Source organism: Anastrepha ludens, chromosome 5 (genome assembly GCF_028408465.1).
Source record: "Anastrepha ludens isolate Willacy chromosome 5, idAnaLude1.1, whole genome shotgun sequence".
Classification (NCBI taxonomy): Eukaryota; Metazoa; Arthropoda; class Insecta; order Diptera; family Tephritidae; genus Anastrepha; species Anastrepha ludens.
The window spans coordinates 117,376,679-117,393,914 of NC_071501.1; the positions used below are offsets into that span (position 1 = coordinate 117,376,679).

At 36.4% G+C, this 17,236-nt stretch overlaps 1 protein-coding gene across 1 annotated transcript in view; it reads left to right on the forward strand.

Annotated features, from left to right (window-relative positions):
• LOC128863948 (uncharacterized) overlaps positions 1–16,631 on the forward strand; it is a 71,364-nt gene extending 54,733 nt beyond the window's left edge. Inside the window, exon 3 of the mRNA XM_054103381.1 lies at positions 13,224–16,631. Within this exon, the coding sequence (XP_053959356.1) occupies positions 13,224–13,388 (165 nt within the window). The 3' untranslated portion in view covers positions 13,389–16,631. The remainder of the gene's footprint in view (positions 1–13,223) is intronic.
• The last annotated feature ends 605 nt before the right edge of the window (positions 16,632–17,236 follow it).

Consider the following 17,236-nt stretch of genomic DNA (forward strand, 5'->3'; position numbering starts at 1 on the left):
GTTGTAATGGTATTGATAAGCTGACCAATTTCTTAAAGGTAGTACTCCACAAGTTTAAGCGCAGTAGCGAGCGCCTTGATGTTCAGAAATTTAAATAGAAACAGGTAGAATTTGCAAAACGCCAGATCCGGGGAATAAGCCAGTTTGTCTAACACTGAAAGGTTGTATCTTACTCGACTAGAAACCTGGCGACTGAATAAGAATAATGAAAATCAGCCGGTGTTCTATTTTTATACTAAACATTTTTCCTACGAAATAAAAAAAAAAAATCTCTAATGCGAACTAAAACTAGGGCTCACTGAATTGCTTACAGAAGCGAGAGGTACTGCATTGGAAGGTCCCCCAGTTTTTCTAGATGCTCGTGGAAGTGCCAGGATACACCCCGCTTACCCGTAAGCGCTGTGTTCTGCGCATCGTCCAGAAGTATGTATGAGAAACAGCAACGGCCACATGACACAGCCTTGTTTTACGCCGACTTTTTAGGCATATCGGATCCGAGTGCTATTAGTTTTGCAAAACTTTGTATTAAAAGTATTTGTAGTGTGCCTTGATGGTGCATAGAAGTGCGTAGATGGGAATAATCTCTGTGGGAGCTGGCTCTGCGTGGCACCAGCTTGCCTGATACATATTTACACATATTATTGATAGGCCAGGATCCTAATAGAACTTGATAACAAACTGTTGATTAACTATTTTGTTATTTTTTTATTGGGAAGCAAAAGTGGCAGGCGGAATCTATCTATCTAATTTTCGACCATAAGCGCTCAACTTAGGAACTCTCTGCTCGCTCTCAGTTGACAAAGCGCGGTACTTACGAAGCATTGCATGACTGGCTTTGATTCATATAGACGGGGTATTCTTTGGAACGATTTATGCCGAAGTTTTTGCGATGTAGAGCAGAAGGAGTCTATCCTCTGTCCTTGACTAGTATTATCTAAAGGCTCAAGAGTCCGGTAGACACTTCTCTAAGCAACTTGAGGAACTTAGCTCCATGATTATTAGGAAGCTGGATAAACTCATTTCGTGTACAAATTGGTTTAGAAGTGAATGACACCATAAAGCATCAGGAGTCGAAATGTATTACACTAAGTATGAAAGTTCAACTTTAACTTATATATACTTATATATTATATATAATTGGCGCGTACACCTTTTTTGGGTGTTTGGCCGTGCTCCTCCTCCTATTTGTGGTGTGCGTCTTGATGTTCTTCCACAAATGGAGGGACCTACAGTTTCAAGCCGACTCCGAACCGCATATATTTTTATGAGTTTTTTCATGGCAGAAATACACTCGGAGGTTTGCCATTGCCTGCCGAGGGGCGATCGCTATTAGAAAGATGTTTTTCTTAATTTTGGTGTTTCACCGAGAATTGAACCTCAACTTTAACTTGCCTAACAATAATTTATTTATTTTTTTTTTTTGTTTATTGAAAGCGAACATATGGATATTTCTTTTTTATTAGTTTTTTATTTTTATTCATATTATTTTTAATATATTTTTTATGCTTTGTGTTTGTTTTTTTCTTTTTGCTAAAATCTTTATTGCCAAGTAATTCTTTTATGGACTTTGTCATTTACAATTTGCCCTTTATTTGAATGCTTGTTTGCTCTAAAAGCCTTGAAGTGACATCTAACCGTGAAATCTAAACTTCCGCTCAGAGTAAGGCGACTATCACAGCCCGGAAAGAAGCTTCCTGATTTCCTAAGTGGCTGTAAAATAGCGAAAACCTGTTAATTAGACGAGTGAGAATTTCTGTTTTACACGGTGCTTACCTAAACTGAAGGCGGTTCGTTGGCGAATAGAACAGTAGGGCATGAATTGTAGCCACACATTAAAAATTAGTACAGAAGGGCAGCTTAAATACCAGTCACGGGTACATGAGTTTTTCGTGCACTCTTTTTATGTGCTATAGTTAAACATCAGAGCCGAATTTTTACATTTCAGATAACACTAATGAGCTGAAAATAGGAATTTAATTTATAAAAATAGAAAAATAAATACAAGCAACGTCAAAAGAAAGTGCACACCAAACATTGGCAAGTTTTGACTATTTATTTATATATATTCTTTTAAATTTCAATTAACTTTGTACAAAAACATAGTTAAGTTTACTGCAAAAACCAGCTAATGCAAAGTTTCAAAATTTGTACAAAAGTTATACAAATTTTGCTAGTTTTAATCAGAATTTTTAGAAAAATTGCAGGTATGCAGGTATGCAATTTTATAGCTCACATATTGATAGATTCTTAACCTTTTTACTCAGAATTTGTAGACAATTTTTGGGAATGTAGTTTTATAGCTCACTAAACTTTGGTATAGTAAAGTGCAAGTTTCAAGTAGGACAAAAATTTTGTTGATTGAGAATTTTTTTCTAACTTCACATTTTTTTTATATGGAAGAAAACACCTAACACCGTCAGCAAAAATTCTTAAAAATCAACGAGATTTTGGAACCACCTGAAACTTGCACTTTTTTTATCAAAACCAATAATGTATAAAACTGCGTACCCGAAAATTTTCTAAAAACTCTGAGTAAAAATTTTGAAGCCAAAATTTTACAAATTGTATACAAAGTCTGAAACTTTGCTTTATGTAAAGGGGTTTTCAATAACAGGTGTTAGGTGTTAAACAGGAGAGATGATTAACTATTTTTTATGGCCGGAAATGGATAGTATTGATCTAGACAACGTTTATTTTCAACAAGACGGCGTTACGTGCCGCACAAGCAACGAAACCATTCATCTCTCACGAGAAAAGTTTCCGGACCGTGTTATCTCTCACAATCGTTCACCGAGATCTTGTGATTTAACACCTTGTGACTTTTTTTCTTTGGAGCCACGTGAAAGAGAAGGTCTATGCCAACAGCCCAGGGTCGATTCAAGACTTCAAAGATGGAGTTAGTGAGGCTATCGAGGACGTAGGGCAGCCACTTTCCAATTCGGTTATGAAAAATTTCATGAAAAGGATATTGTCCTGTAAGCGTGGTCGTGGTGGTAATTTGCCTAATGTTATTTTCCTCTATCAACGGATTACCTTCCTCTTTATAATGAAATAAACATCCGATCATTCATATTAAAAAACAGCATTTTTCTTTGAATATCACAATAACACCTCTTATTGGAAAACCCATTATACATATGCCTCATGTTGTAGTATGGATTATACTTTTATAAAAAAATTATTGGAATCACAAAAATAAGGAAATAAATAGTCAAGACTTATCAAACGTAATGTTCACTTTTTTTGACGCTGACAGTATATACAGACATCATTAGAGTAACTCTTAATTGAGTAAGATATGTATGTAGGTAGGTAGCGTGATAAGTTTGCGTAGTACCACCAAACGCCCTTTCCATTGTCGTAACTTTTCAAGCACTTACCAACGTACTTATCTACCTATTTCCATATGTACATATGTATGTTCCAATATAGCTATGTATGTATATGTGCAGGCAAATACCAAAAGTGACCCGCTAAAATGAGGAAATTAAATTAAACGGGCCAAGATGGCCCCAGTGCGATAATAAATATTTAAGTGAAGTGAGAGGTAAAATCCTAACTAAAATTAAATAAGTGCCGGAGCAGAGCTGAAGTAGGACAACATGAAAGGTGTACACGCGGACATACAAATACGCATACTTGGTCTAATGCATAACCGAGCACGTGTTGCTTAGGCAAAAAATATCACACAACTATAATACAAAAATTAATTTTAAGGTAGTCAAATTAAAGTGTCAAAATGACGACTTATTGCACAGTGCAACAAAATGAAAATGAAAGAAAAGAATGTATAATAACTGGGCTCTCGATATATTTTTCTGGCAGTGTATGGAGCAGAAGATATCACATATTTTATCAAATATTTATATCAGTAATTTTTTTTGGTGTATCAAACTCGAAATTTACAGTTCTCATTTTATATAAAATTCTAAGGTATTATGGTTAAGTCCACAATCCGGGAACTATACAGGCTGCAAAGAAGTGTGTGTTTATGCATCACGGGTGCCATGAGTACAACCTCTGGTGATGCCCTAAATGCTATGCTTGGTTTGCTCCCCCTGGATTTTAAGATACAACAGGAAGCAATAAAAGCAATGTGCAGACTCCATAAATATGGTTTCTGGAACTTCGGGACACAGAGAAATCTTTAAGTTGCTATCTGAGCAGTATCCACTGTTTTTGGCACCTAAAGACGACCTGACACCCACAGTTTCGTTTGGAAGGAAATTTGATGTCAGAGTTCCATTGCGTGAGCAGGTCGTTTTAGCCTGAATGTTTTAGGGGCCACCAAATCTCCTGGTGCTCCTTGGCTCGACCTTTTAAAATTTCAAGGTATTATGGCAAAAATGATATAAGAAATTTAAACAATTTTAGGTACTCGATATTTTGCTTATGGTTTAACCTTTATTTTGAACTATTTTTTTTCCTTATTCACTCCTCTTGGGAGCAAAGGGCCCCGACAAGACTCAATCTTGCGTTGGTTTCGTTAATTTACATATTTTGATTTCTGCCAGGATAGGTGATTAGCCTGCCGCTAGAAATTGAAAATCCGTTGAATAGTTTTTGTTCTCTAAGAAAAACTGTACAAATGTTAAAAGCTTATGTATGAATAACACCATTTAGTAATGCTAATATCGAACGCTCCTTAAGAGACGAGCAAGCTGTATTTCGCCCTCACCGAAGCTGCATTAACTAATGCAACGCTCTTCGCGTCTTAGTGGAACAATCAGTTGAGTGGCGCTCCCTGTCGTATAAGTAGATACTTGCTGTTCGTTGACTTTAGGGGAGAGCCTGGTTTATGAGGTCTAAAAATTGCATCTCTTTGCGATTTTTGTTTTTTAAGGAAAAAATTAATTTAGCACTGCAAAGTTTTTTCTATCTTTTAATGAACATTTAAAAAGTATAACAAATTTTTGTACTGGTTAAAATAAGTTGAAAAAAATGTTTAACATAGAAATTAGCAGGGCGCTGCAACGCTGGCGTACAAGATACAGCTCGTAATTATTATCTAAAGCAAAAAATTCAAATGGATTTCTAATTATCACGATATTTTAATTCTAGGTGAACTAAGAAAACTGAGAGAAATTCCGAAATTTCAACTTTTTGGAGGTTTTAAAGAAAAATATGCCTTTCTATAAAAAAAAAATTCACTTCAACTTGGTATAAAAATCTTGAAAATTTTTTTTTAGCTATTTTGTTTAGTTCAAATAGAAGAGAATTTAATACTGAAAGGAACAAGCTATGATTCATTTCGAAAGGTTCATTAGTTTTTTTTCATTCATGTGCGCCAATTCAAAGAAATCATAAAAATGAAAAGTCGAGAAAAGAAGATAAAGTTTGTACTATAGCTGTCCGGTCATAGCGTAACTACCTAACGCTCGCCTACCTTTGGCTTTGTATCTACGGAAATATTGAGAATTAGGCTCTGTAACTTTGTGTGAATGTACTGAAATATATTAAGAATCGCTTAAAACGAAAAAAAAAGAATTGATTTTTTTGATCTTATAAACCAGGCTCCCCCCTTTAAGAAGGCATTTGCCACAATCAAACGAGACGAAATGTGGCTGGTGTTGAGCAGAAAGGGAGTTTCCGCTAAGATAATTCGTCTCATCAGCGTTCTTTACGAGAACTCCGAACTGGCTGTGCTATACAGTGGCAATATCAGCGACCCATTCACCACCAAAAGCAGGCGTAAGGCAAGGTTATTCGGCGTCACACCTTCTCTTCGCCATTGTCCTAGACGACGTCATGAGCCAATCGTCCCTGCACAAAAGAGGCATCGTTTGGAGTTTCATCAGACATCTTGAGAATCTGGACTTCGCAGATGACATTCGCCTCCTCTCTCACAAACTCTCTGACATGAAAACGAAGATGGACAGACTAGTCACGCTGGCACGCGCTGTCGGACTGAAGGTTAACATCGCCAAGACCAAAACTATGAGAGTCAGCTTTATTATGAGCAGGACATATAATAGTTGTCAGGTACCCTGTGGAATTTGTCGAAAGCTTCCATTACCTTGGTGTCAACTGCAGGCTTAACAAACCAAGAGCGGCATTCGAGCGAATGCATACAGTATGAACGAGCTCGCAAATCTCCAGGCACTCTAAACTGCGAATATTCAGCTCATGTGTGAAAACAGCATTGTTGTATAAAAATGAAACATAGCTGGCCTCTTACACTATCACACAGATGCTACAATCTTCCGTCTACCAATGTCTCCGCATCATCTGTGGAATATTTTGGCCGAGCACCATTAGCCAAGACGAGCTGTGAAGATCAACGAATGCGGAACCCATCCTATGGCAAATCAAACGCAGAAAGTGGCGATGGATACAGGGTACCTGTAGGTCACATGCGTAGAAAACCGCCAGAGATAGTATCACGAGAATAGCCCTGGACTAGAACTCACAAAAGAGCAGAGGTTGAGGTCGGCCAAAAAAGCACTTGGCGAAGGTCGATGTTGCGGGAACTAGCAGATGCCGATATTATATGGGACGGCGTGTAAGCAACAGCTTAGAACCGAGTACGATGGAAGAGTTTTTTTGAGGCCCTATGCTCTCGAACGGAGTGAACTAGGAAAAAAAAAATAATACTGATAAAATGGTACTATAGTACTAAGCTAAAAAGGTACTGGAGATCATTATTTTCCAAGTCATTTATGGTTAATTCGGTTATATGGCATGTTGCCCAAAACTTAATCGTTTTCAAGATATTCAGTTGTAAAAATTATTTTTAAAAATATTTTTGTTTTTCTGCATGTCCACTTTTTTTAAACGTTTGGTCAAATGTCAGTTGAAGGGTTATGAGAACTGATAGTGTTTGGAATGGTTTTTGCCATAATATCTCAGGCTTTCGTTTAAAATGAGAATTGCAAACTTTAAGTTGATATGAAATCAATAAAAAAAAAATTACTGATTAGTAAACACTTCGACGCGATGAATGTGGAACTGGTAGGACCTAAAGTCGATTCTAGACGCTTTTAATGGTTCACAGGCGGTTCGGGAACAAATAAAGGACGCGGAGCGGGGATCTATGCACCAAACTCTAAAATGTCCGAACCAATGGGATTTCAATTTGTGCAAGAATATGACGGGCGAAAAGAGTGTACCCATAGTTGTATACTCGGACAGTCAAGAGGCATTAAATGCACCAGCTTCACATTCTGTGCAATCGAAACTAGTGTACGAATGGCTTAGAGATCTTCATCAACTGGGTGCCGCATATAAAATTGTACTTTGCTGGATTCCGGGTCACTCTGGAATAAACGGTAATGAAATTGCTAATGAACTTGCATAGTCCAGAACCGTACTGTGATATCAACTGGGCAAAAGTTAAATGTTGAAAAAATAAATAGCGACTCAAAGAATTACGCATTGGGCAGTCGCAGAAGAGCTTCGTTGAGCCAAAAGGCGTATATGACTTTTTACCTACAATAGGGAATTGCTTATGCGTAGAGTAGATGTCAGGAAAATAACAGGTCTTCTAACAATTCACTATTGCATTTCTCGAAAATTCACACTGAGCGAATTTTGATGTCCAAGTGGGCCTGTCGCGTGGCCAGCCATTTATCCTAACCTGCCCCAAAATATTGGGAATGAGACAGAGCATATCTTGTAGAGCTGTATTGTCTTGGCAAGGAGAAAATATCAAATGGATGAAAGCAAGAATGTTCCTGTTGCTGATATTTTAAAATTTTTCCGCAAGGAAAATTTACTGAGTGAATTTGGCTTTCAATCAATTCCCTGCCTGAGGCAAAGAACATCTACAATAGGTTAAATAGAACCTGATGCAATAGATTTAATGGTAGTAGTGTCAGTCAATAGGACTTGTATAAACTAATTCGTTTTGGTCAAAGTAGCGGTCCTGGGGCACACTACTGATACAAAATTTTAATATAAAACAAATATTACTTTTTATTTTCCACAATCTATGGAAAAATTACTATGCGACCCCAGGTACTACACAATTTTTTCAATTTGTTTCACTGTGTAATAAGCCACAACTAATATTCAAGCGAAAGCAAGAGCAACAAATTTCCAAGGAATATACGAATGTATGTAGGTGCGTAGGTGTGTAGCATTCCTGGAGTAGCATTGTATAACCCACAACAGCAGGTGTTTTGCAGCTGTTATTTTAGGCGATGTGAAGGCGTCAACAATTGGCGTCAAGGTGTCTGTTTACCAAAATTATCCGAAAAAAAATGACAGCTAAATGATGGCAAGGCAGACGAATTCAGCCAAGTTAATAAGTAGGTTGTGGGTAAGCCACTAAGAAAAGCAGAGCAAAAGAAAAAAAAACACAACAACAACAAAGTAGTAAAAAACGGCAGGCATGAGAAGAGGAGTGAAATATGCAGGAAAATAGTCAACTGGCACCCTGCTGTGCTCCGTTGCTTTCCACACGCGAAAACCTGCTACACTCCAGTAGCAACAGCCGCAGTTTCAGCCCAATATAATGGTTGCCACATTTTAATTAACAACAATTCATTTGTTAAAGTTAATTTGTTATTATCGCGTCAGCGTAACTTTGCAGTGCCTGCAAAAGTGACACCATCAACAACAAGCGCGTTTGAACAGCAGCAAATATGAGATGAAAGCAAATGTGGATAAAACGCGTAGTAACCGTGGAAGCAACGACAACTAAAGATTAGACGGCGAGATGATATCGCATTTTTGGCACTTAACTACGAGCAGCACCAGCAGCCAGCAGCCAACAACTGCAACAACACTTGCAGGGCGCTCACTGATATTATGCTGTGCCATAGCTGCGAAAATGCTAGTTTTATTGTTGTTGCTACATCCCTGTTGTTTGCTTGCAACATCTATCGCAATTCTCTGAGCCACATGACTACAGCTCCAATTGGCGCTTACCCAAATACACACCAAACTCTATTAACAATGTTGCCATTATCACATTAACACATTCAGTGCTGCAGATGCAGTAGTAGGCACACACACATACACAGATAATACAAAAGCATTTACACATAAATATTCATGCAAACATACACACTCATGGATGCTGGAAAATCGGCAAACTTCCCACACAATCCGCGCTCAGACGAGATGCTTTCTTCCACTCCGCCTTCATCTCTTTCTACTTCTCTTTCTTCATACTTACGAATACTTCGTGTGGTTTAAATGAATTGTTGTTGTTGCATGGCCACAATGTATTGAAGGTATTTACAGAGTTGTTGTTGCTATCGCAGCCACTGACGAATGGTTGCAAATATTTCATACTAAATATTAAATCTTTTCCCGCCTTGCATGTGGGGGGCACTGCCTTCATTTGAAATGCGTTTCTTCTTATTGATGGGCGCAATAGCCGCTTAAGCAGTTTTGGTCCAGTTCAATGAAGCGCGTCAGTTGTTTTTTCTGCTAACCGTTGCCAATTATCTAGAAACACCAATTCAATGCAAATCCATTCCCGCCTGAAATTTCTAACGCAGCAGCTGCCTTTCGCTTCCGCGTCGCTAGCCGAGCAGTAGGATATTTATTCACTGAAGTTAGAGTTAGTACAACTCGTAGTTCCGCCACCGACAACACCTCCGAAATGTTCTCTCGAACACTCCAAGAATGCGGTCATCGTGCATTTTTCTGCACTAAGGAGGAGTGGGAAATTGATCATTAAAGTCCTCTCAGGATGCATTTCTCGGGTCTTCATAACAATGCTAATGTACGAGTATTGCGGAAAAGGTTCGATTTTGCAGCATCCGATTAGATGGATCTTGGATCGTCCCAGAGGTAGCAGGTTCAACGTTATCAGAATAATCCGACCAACGAGCCTCACTCAACAGCATTTATGGCGAATATTCATGTTGATATAACGACAGCACCAACAACGGCTCTTGGGTTGTTTAGGAAGGATTTTGCAGAAGATTTAAGCCAGTTTACGTCTTGACAATGCAAAATTTATCTCTTTGATATAGGAACATGGTAGGAGCTGGCAATAGTATCTAGAGTATCCGAAGTGGTATCAGAGAAGGAAGATATTTTTACAATTCCAGCTGGCTGTTAACACTTATACCTGCAAGATAGCAAAGGAAACGTGTCAATGTTACAACAAGTCCAGAACTGACGAGCTTTTAAGAAAGCCAAGAATAGACATCTTCAGAATTAGGTCAACAATAACCGATCATTGGCCCATCGGAGACGATGCTAGGAAGATGGGGTAGCCGTATAGCGATAGATGTAGAAGCTGTAATAAAGAAGATTCTAGACAGATATCTATGTGGGTGCCCAAGTCTGGGTGTTCTACGATATAGAATGCTGGGGAGATCCTCAATGAACAGTTTGGTAGAAATTGCAGGAAAAAAATAGATGACATAGTAGATTTATAGTCGAGCGGAGTAAACAAGGACAAAAATTAACGACTTAGTTCAGAGAATTATAATCTAATAGCTTTACTAACGCTTTAGTTCTGAAGCTATTCAGTGGGCTAGCTGATTTAGGATTTGTTGTGTACTGCTTGGGAATAACCAAGTTAGAAATAACCAACCAGCAAATAGGTTGGTGAAAGGAAAGACTGGCCCACTTTCCTAAAGTCTGCTTAAATTAAGTGGAAGACTAAGTTCACTATCGAAGCCTCGATATCAAAATAATTTCAGCAAATTGCGGCTTTAGTTGACTACCAGAGTTGCATAGTTTTTCTGATCGTGTGTGACCTTCGAACAGTGGTTGGGGTCTTAATCGTATCAACACAGTTTTATTATCAGCACGCGACGATTTGACATTCGTAATCTCAACTAGTCACTGTTCGCATGCATCTGATTTCTCTTTTTTCTAATTCTTATTTATTTACTTCACTTATCTGTCCATTGAGTGAGTCCATGTGAGTCCATTTCTGCTGCTGCATGGATTGTGATAAGGGAAGTCACCTCAGCGCATATTCCTCAGTTACTTTACTTTTGGGAGCATCTCATTTTCTGGCAGCAGCGCAAAATTTGTTGTCAGCATGCGACGATTTGACATTCATAACTTTTAACTAGTCACTGGTTGCACGCAACTGATGTACTTATATTCTTGCTCTCATTCTTTTTACTTCGCCAATTTTTTTGTTCTAACATCTCTACAATGGAGGTACTACTTCATACAAAATGTGGTTAAGTTTCAAGGGCCGGTGTTGATTTTGAATAAAATACAATTGTTTTAAAAAATTATTGTCCCTTCTCCTTATTATGATAATATTGGTATGGCTCAATTACGCATGAAATAAAGTATCGGCAAAACGGCCGCTGCGGCCTCGGCGGCACACCTCCATCCGATGGTCCAAATTTTCGATGACGCTGCGGCATAATTGGGGTTCTATGCCGTTAATGTGTCGAATTATCTCATCCTTTAGCTCTTGAATTGTTGCTGGCTTATCAACGTACACCTTTTCTTTCAAATAACTCCAAAAAAAAGAAGTCCAACGGTGTCAAATCACATGATCTTGGCGGCCAATTGACATCGCCGCGACGTGAGATTATTCGGCCATCAAATTTTTCGCGCAAAAGAGCCATTGTTTCGTTAGCTGTGTGACAAGTGGCACAGTCCTGTTGAAACCACATATCGTCCACATCCATATCTTCCAATTCGGGAACACTATTCACAGTAAGTGCCTGACCGGTCTCATTTTGGAAAAAAATACGGCCCAATGATGCCGCCGGCCCATAAACCGCACCAAACAGTTACTCTTTGTGGGTGCATTGGTTTTTCGACAATCACTCTTGGATTATCATTCGCCCAAATGCGGCAATTCTGCTTATTGACGAATCCACTGAGGTGAAAATGTGCCTCATCACTGAAGATGAAGTGCGCGATATGCATTTTGATTTGAACGCCCGTTTTCATAATAAGCCTGAATAACTTTAACGCGTTGCTCGACTATGTATCTTTCCGTGGTTCAAATTAAATTAGTCTTAAATTGAAAAATGTCAAATGAAATGCAGAAAAAAACTTGACGTTTAGGTGTGGTTCACATTCAACATCGGCCCTTAAAATTTAACCACCCTTTATATATTTGATCATTGTATTCCTGTATTGAACATAGGACCTCCACAAGTTCTTTCTACTGGTCCTGATTTTCTGCTAGTATCTTAAATTCCCTCCGTGTTTTGTTCGTCTTTTCCATCTTCGTCTGAAGAATGCTTTTCTAATGGTCAGACGGTCATCCTCTGTGGCGGCTGACCTGCTGGTTCTATTCAACTACAGTTCTGGTGACGTCGTTTTTGGGTCGGCGTAGTGTGTGGCCCAGCCAGTTCCATTTCCGTTTGGTATTTTCTTACGGTACTACATTAGGTCAGAACTAGATCTTGACCTTCATGTGTAAGCATATTGTTAATCAAAAACTTCTTTGTTAGATTCATCTTGGTGTGATAAGAAGCTGCGCTGATTAATGTCCGTGGAAGTTTTTTGAATGTCGTGTATTCCGCCCACTTGTGGTTGGTCAACATTCTTAAGTAACACTTTTGAGGTATTGAAGTAGTGTCATATAGGAAATTAAAGATATGTGAATTTTTTAAACCAGTCTATTAACTACTGCCGCAGAGCATATCGTCGCGCTTTATCCTGCTTTCTGGTTTCTCACAACATTAAGTATCCTAATAAACAGCACACGATTTAAGATGCACGTAAACAGTTGAAGAGCTTTCGAAGCCTATGACGATTCATCAGCTGCATTGCGCTGGGCAAAAGAAAATTTACAATTTCATGAGAGTAATGATGATACAGCAATAGAAGCTCATTTCAGAGAGGTTAGTTGGGAGAAGTGTGTAGTCCTGCTTGAATATTAAGTTCAGTATAACGGCTAGAAAGTAATTTTCATCTTTATTTTTATTAAATTATAAAACTCTTATTGTAGAGAGTTCTACGTTGATGTTATTCTACTTGTGAATTCGTTCAACCTACAGAAATTCAAAGTAACTCAAGTAAATTCTCAGAGATGTGAAATCACGGATTTAGCTCTTCATTGGTAGTTCTTCGTAGCTCTTCTTAGGTCGCTTAAGTTTTTAAATTCTGCGTGCCGACTGTAATGGATATGGGAAGTTATTAACACTTCGACTTCGCCATAACCCTTGTTATTGATTTCCTCATTAGGTAACATTGCGAATTGTTGCTCATATCTACAAACACATCACTAACCTTTTCACTTACGTTTTAGTGACTTATAGCATATTTTCAAAATCCCCGAAAAAAAGGCTTTCACTTATACACATAAATATATTTTTTCTCTTTTCACACAGATCTTGGAGTCCAGCAATGAGGAGCAACGTCCACCAAACGAGGCCAATGGCAACACACTGGCACAACGCGCTTCCTGGTTGAATAAATTGAATGGCATGGACGGACTGGAGACGTCACGAAAATATGGCTCACGTGGCACCTATGATAATGGGCGATATTATTAGATTAAAAAATAAACTATAAAGACCATAAAAAGTCGAGTGAAGAGAAGCCGTTGAGGGTAAAGAAATAAAAAAAGTGGATTTGATAAATACAGAAGGTCCCAGGTAGGAGTGGAGAGGAAGTGGCAAGAAAAACTAAACACAATTTAAAGTAAATGAAGCGTTGCTAAAATGCAACAAAAATATAAAGTAAACTGAAGTTAGTAGAGGAGTTTGAATAAATGAATAAAATTTAATGAGGACACTTGAACAAAATTTTTATGCAGAGAGTGAGAGAGCGAAAACATATGAATTGGGATTTCCATTGGGTGTTAAAAAAGTATGAAAAAATGTTTATCAGAAGAACTCATTAGTAGTTGTTCACTTTAAAATTATCCATATTCAGATTATAGTTTAATAAAGAAAAGCTTTAATTTTTTTTAAATTATATTTTTGCAATGAAAATAGAAAATGTATATTAGTAAATTTATATACCTAATAAGTTTAAGAATTACTTCCTAGGCAAACATTTCACATTTCGAATGCTTTGCGTGGAGCCCACAAGCTTTATTCTTACTTTTAAAAGTTGTGTGCTACAAAGCATGTAAGTTGAGTGAAAGTCTCGGTAAGCATTCATAGTCTGAAAGTGCGCCAATGAGCGCCTAATTGGAATAGAGTAGTTTAGTACTACAAATACAGCGACATAGTGAAAGTTTTATTATAACAAACATAGTTTTAATGAAAGTTGCGCTAGAGGCTCACAAATATTCGCAGAAACTTGGCGTATATTCGCGCATTCCTAAATAAAATTCTTAAAATAAAATAAAGAAGAGCTTTCGAATTTATATTTATTCTAAAAAGTGGGAGATTGCAGGAAGAGTAATATTTTAGATTAGGTTTAGCTTTCACTTTTTAAACTTTACTTAAATTTGTTCAGGGAATTTCAACTTATTTCTTACATTTTCAAGCAATTAACTTAACTTTTGAAATTTGCAGCAGAACTGAATTTTAAAGCTCTGTGAGTGTATTAAATGTGCAATTTTAGATACATTGTGAGCTTTAATATGAAAGCTTGAGCGCATATTTATTTATTTTTTCCACTTAATGAATTCCATACTTTTATTTTGTAGTGAAATGCTCGCAAAATGCATTATCTAAGCCTTACTGAAACGTTTTCGAGAAAGAGTGAGGCGCAGCTTCCAATTTTTATATGTAAAAAAAAATATTTTGGATTTAAAACAGTTTCTTTAACAACAACCTACACAATTAGGAGAGCTTTAATCATTCTGCCAGATGTTGTATAGAAATTTCGCCATTTTCAGATGCAGTTACTCAATTTTTTTAGTCCCTATACAAACTTTCATGGGAAATGTAAGATTATATGGATTCTTATATGATTTTCTCTGAACGTGTCTAGCTTGAAGCATCTCTTCTGAATGAAAAGCTTTGTAGAAATAACTCACGCTTTCATGTCTTCAAATTATGTTGAGCTATTTTGAGGTTATATGAGATATTCTTCAAAGACATGGCATTAGATATATGAGACCTTCTTTAAAGCTATCATTCAAAGAACAATGAACGTATTAAATTCCATGAAAAATTTAAATTTCAAACTATTCAGATGTAGTATTTAAGCTTTTGTAAACACTTTTAAAGCTTTTGTTTAAAATTTGCGAGCTTTTAATATAATTTGTTTTTCAAATTTCCCACTATAATAGCCGGAGTTTCGAGCTTGTTAATTTTACATATACTTCCGCAAGTAGTATAAAAGCTGTTCAAAGTTTTTCTATAGCAACGAAACTTGAGCTTGAGCGGAACTAGTTTTTTAAACTTATTACGAAATTATAGCTATAACCTCTTTGAATGCCTGAGGATAGCTTTCGTAAATACTCTTTACACTTTCACGCGGAATTTGGCGGCTATTGGCTTAATAGTAAAAATACTTTGACACAACTTTCATTTTCTCAGTTGTACTGAATGTTCTGTAGCGTGGATAGTAGTAGTAGCAAAGATAGAATAGATTGGTTTCAAACGAGATACCGATACTGTTACGATAACGAAGCTTCAAGCTTTTTAAATGCGTTAAGTTACTGTTCAAGCTTTCATGTCAAATTTGAGAGCTTTTGCTATAAAGTTATATCTTTAAAAATTTCATTGAATTTTTTCCTCATTGAAAGTGCAAGCTTATTAAATGTGCTAAGTTACTGTTCAGGCTTTCATTTAAAATTTAGGAGCTTTTACTATTAAGCTTGAACTTTATGAATTCGATTTTTTCATTACTGAAAGTTCAAGCTTTTAGTGTGTTAAGTTGGCTTTTATAAATACTGTTTACGCATTCATTTAAAATCTGGAAGCTTTTACTCCTCAAATGTTTGTTAGTAAATTCTAAAGTCTTATCATTATAAACTCAAATAAATTTGTTTCTTTGTTGAAACTCCTTTTTAATTTTGTTAAGTTACAATACTATTTAAGCTTTCATCTAAAATTTGGGAGCTTTTAGTCCTAAATTTTGTATCAATTAATTCTAATGATTTTTTTTCTTGAACTAAGATTTCTTGTAAATGTTTAATATATCTAAACATAAATGTTTAATATATCTAACATAAAAGCTTTCGTCCACTCAAAAATTACTCTACAAAATCAGTTCCTATCGGATGTATGCTCACAAAGATGTATTTATCGTTCATTCTTAGTAGTAAATGTTTAATTTAAGTCATTCACCCAATAAATAATATAATTTGTCTATATACTCGTATGTATGTCCTACATATATTTTAGACAAAAACTTAAATGTTCCTTAATATTTAACAACAACAACAATAATAATTACCCTCATGTATTTACTCTGTATTGTATTTAGCTTTTAATGGAAAATTTTTGCCAAAAAAGAAAAAGGAAAAAAGTTTGTAACTATTTACTCATCCGTATGTATTATGTAAGTGTATTTAAATGAGCGGCGTACAACAAAAACAACCACTATGTATTGCATATGTATTCATAGGTAAATAATTTACTCGTATTAAATATGTAATTGTAAATGTTGACAGGAAAACAATAATTTTTCGTAGTTTTTAATCAAATCCATGTGCAGAGAAAAACTACAGAAAACAAAAAAAAAAAAAAATTAAAAAAAAATTAAGTAAAAATTATAATTACCAAAACAGATATTTTAAATAGAAAAATATGTATTATATGGACAAGTACCGTTATATTCCAAATGGAAGCATTTTAAGTGAAGTTTTAAATAAATACATATATACTCGTGCATATGTATGTCGTATCAATCAGATCGGGGCAGCTTTATGTTTAAAAATAAATACATATTGACTATGTTTGTTATTGTTTTAATTGTAGTATTTGGTTTTAATGATTTTAAGCGAATATTTGCCATAAATATTCAATGCCACAATGTACATTCGTTCAAACCAACAGTCACTCGCAGCTTATTTGATGCAGATACGATTTTTTGTATACTGTTTCATAATATTTTGTGAAAATGGAAAAACAGGGTATGCAGTATTTTTTTTTTTAATTTCATTTATCAACATAAAAAAGATAAAAGTGCTCACACATTTCATTGTAAACAAAAAAACATATAGAGAATTCCCGCCGCAGATTAAATTTTTATGAAAAATAAAACACATTGCAAAAAATCGTCTTTGTATCGAAGAAACTGTGAGTGACTGTATATATCTTCTTCTTGATTGGCACGATAATCGCATAGGTGATTCTGGTCGAACACAGTGACAGAGCGCATGTCACAGAGAATGTGAAGATCCCGATACCCCAATCGTTGACGACGGGATTGTCGGGATAAGGTTCCAGCGAGCGTATTGTGTGAAAGGCTAAAGCCACCATCAACCAACTGATTG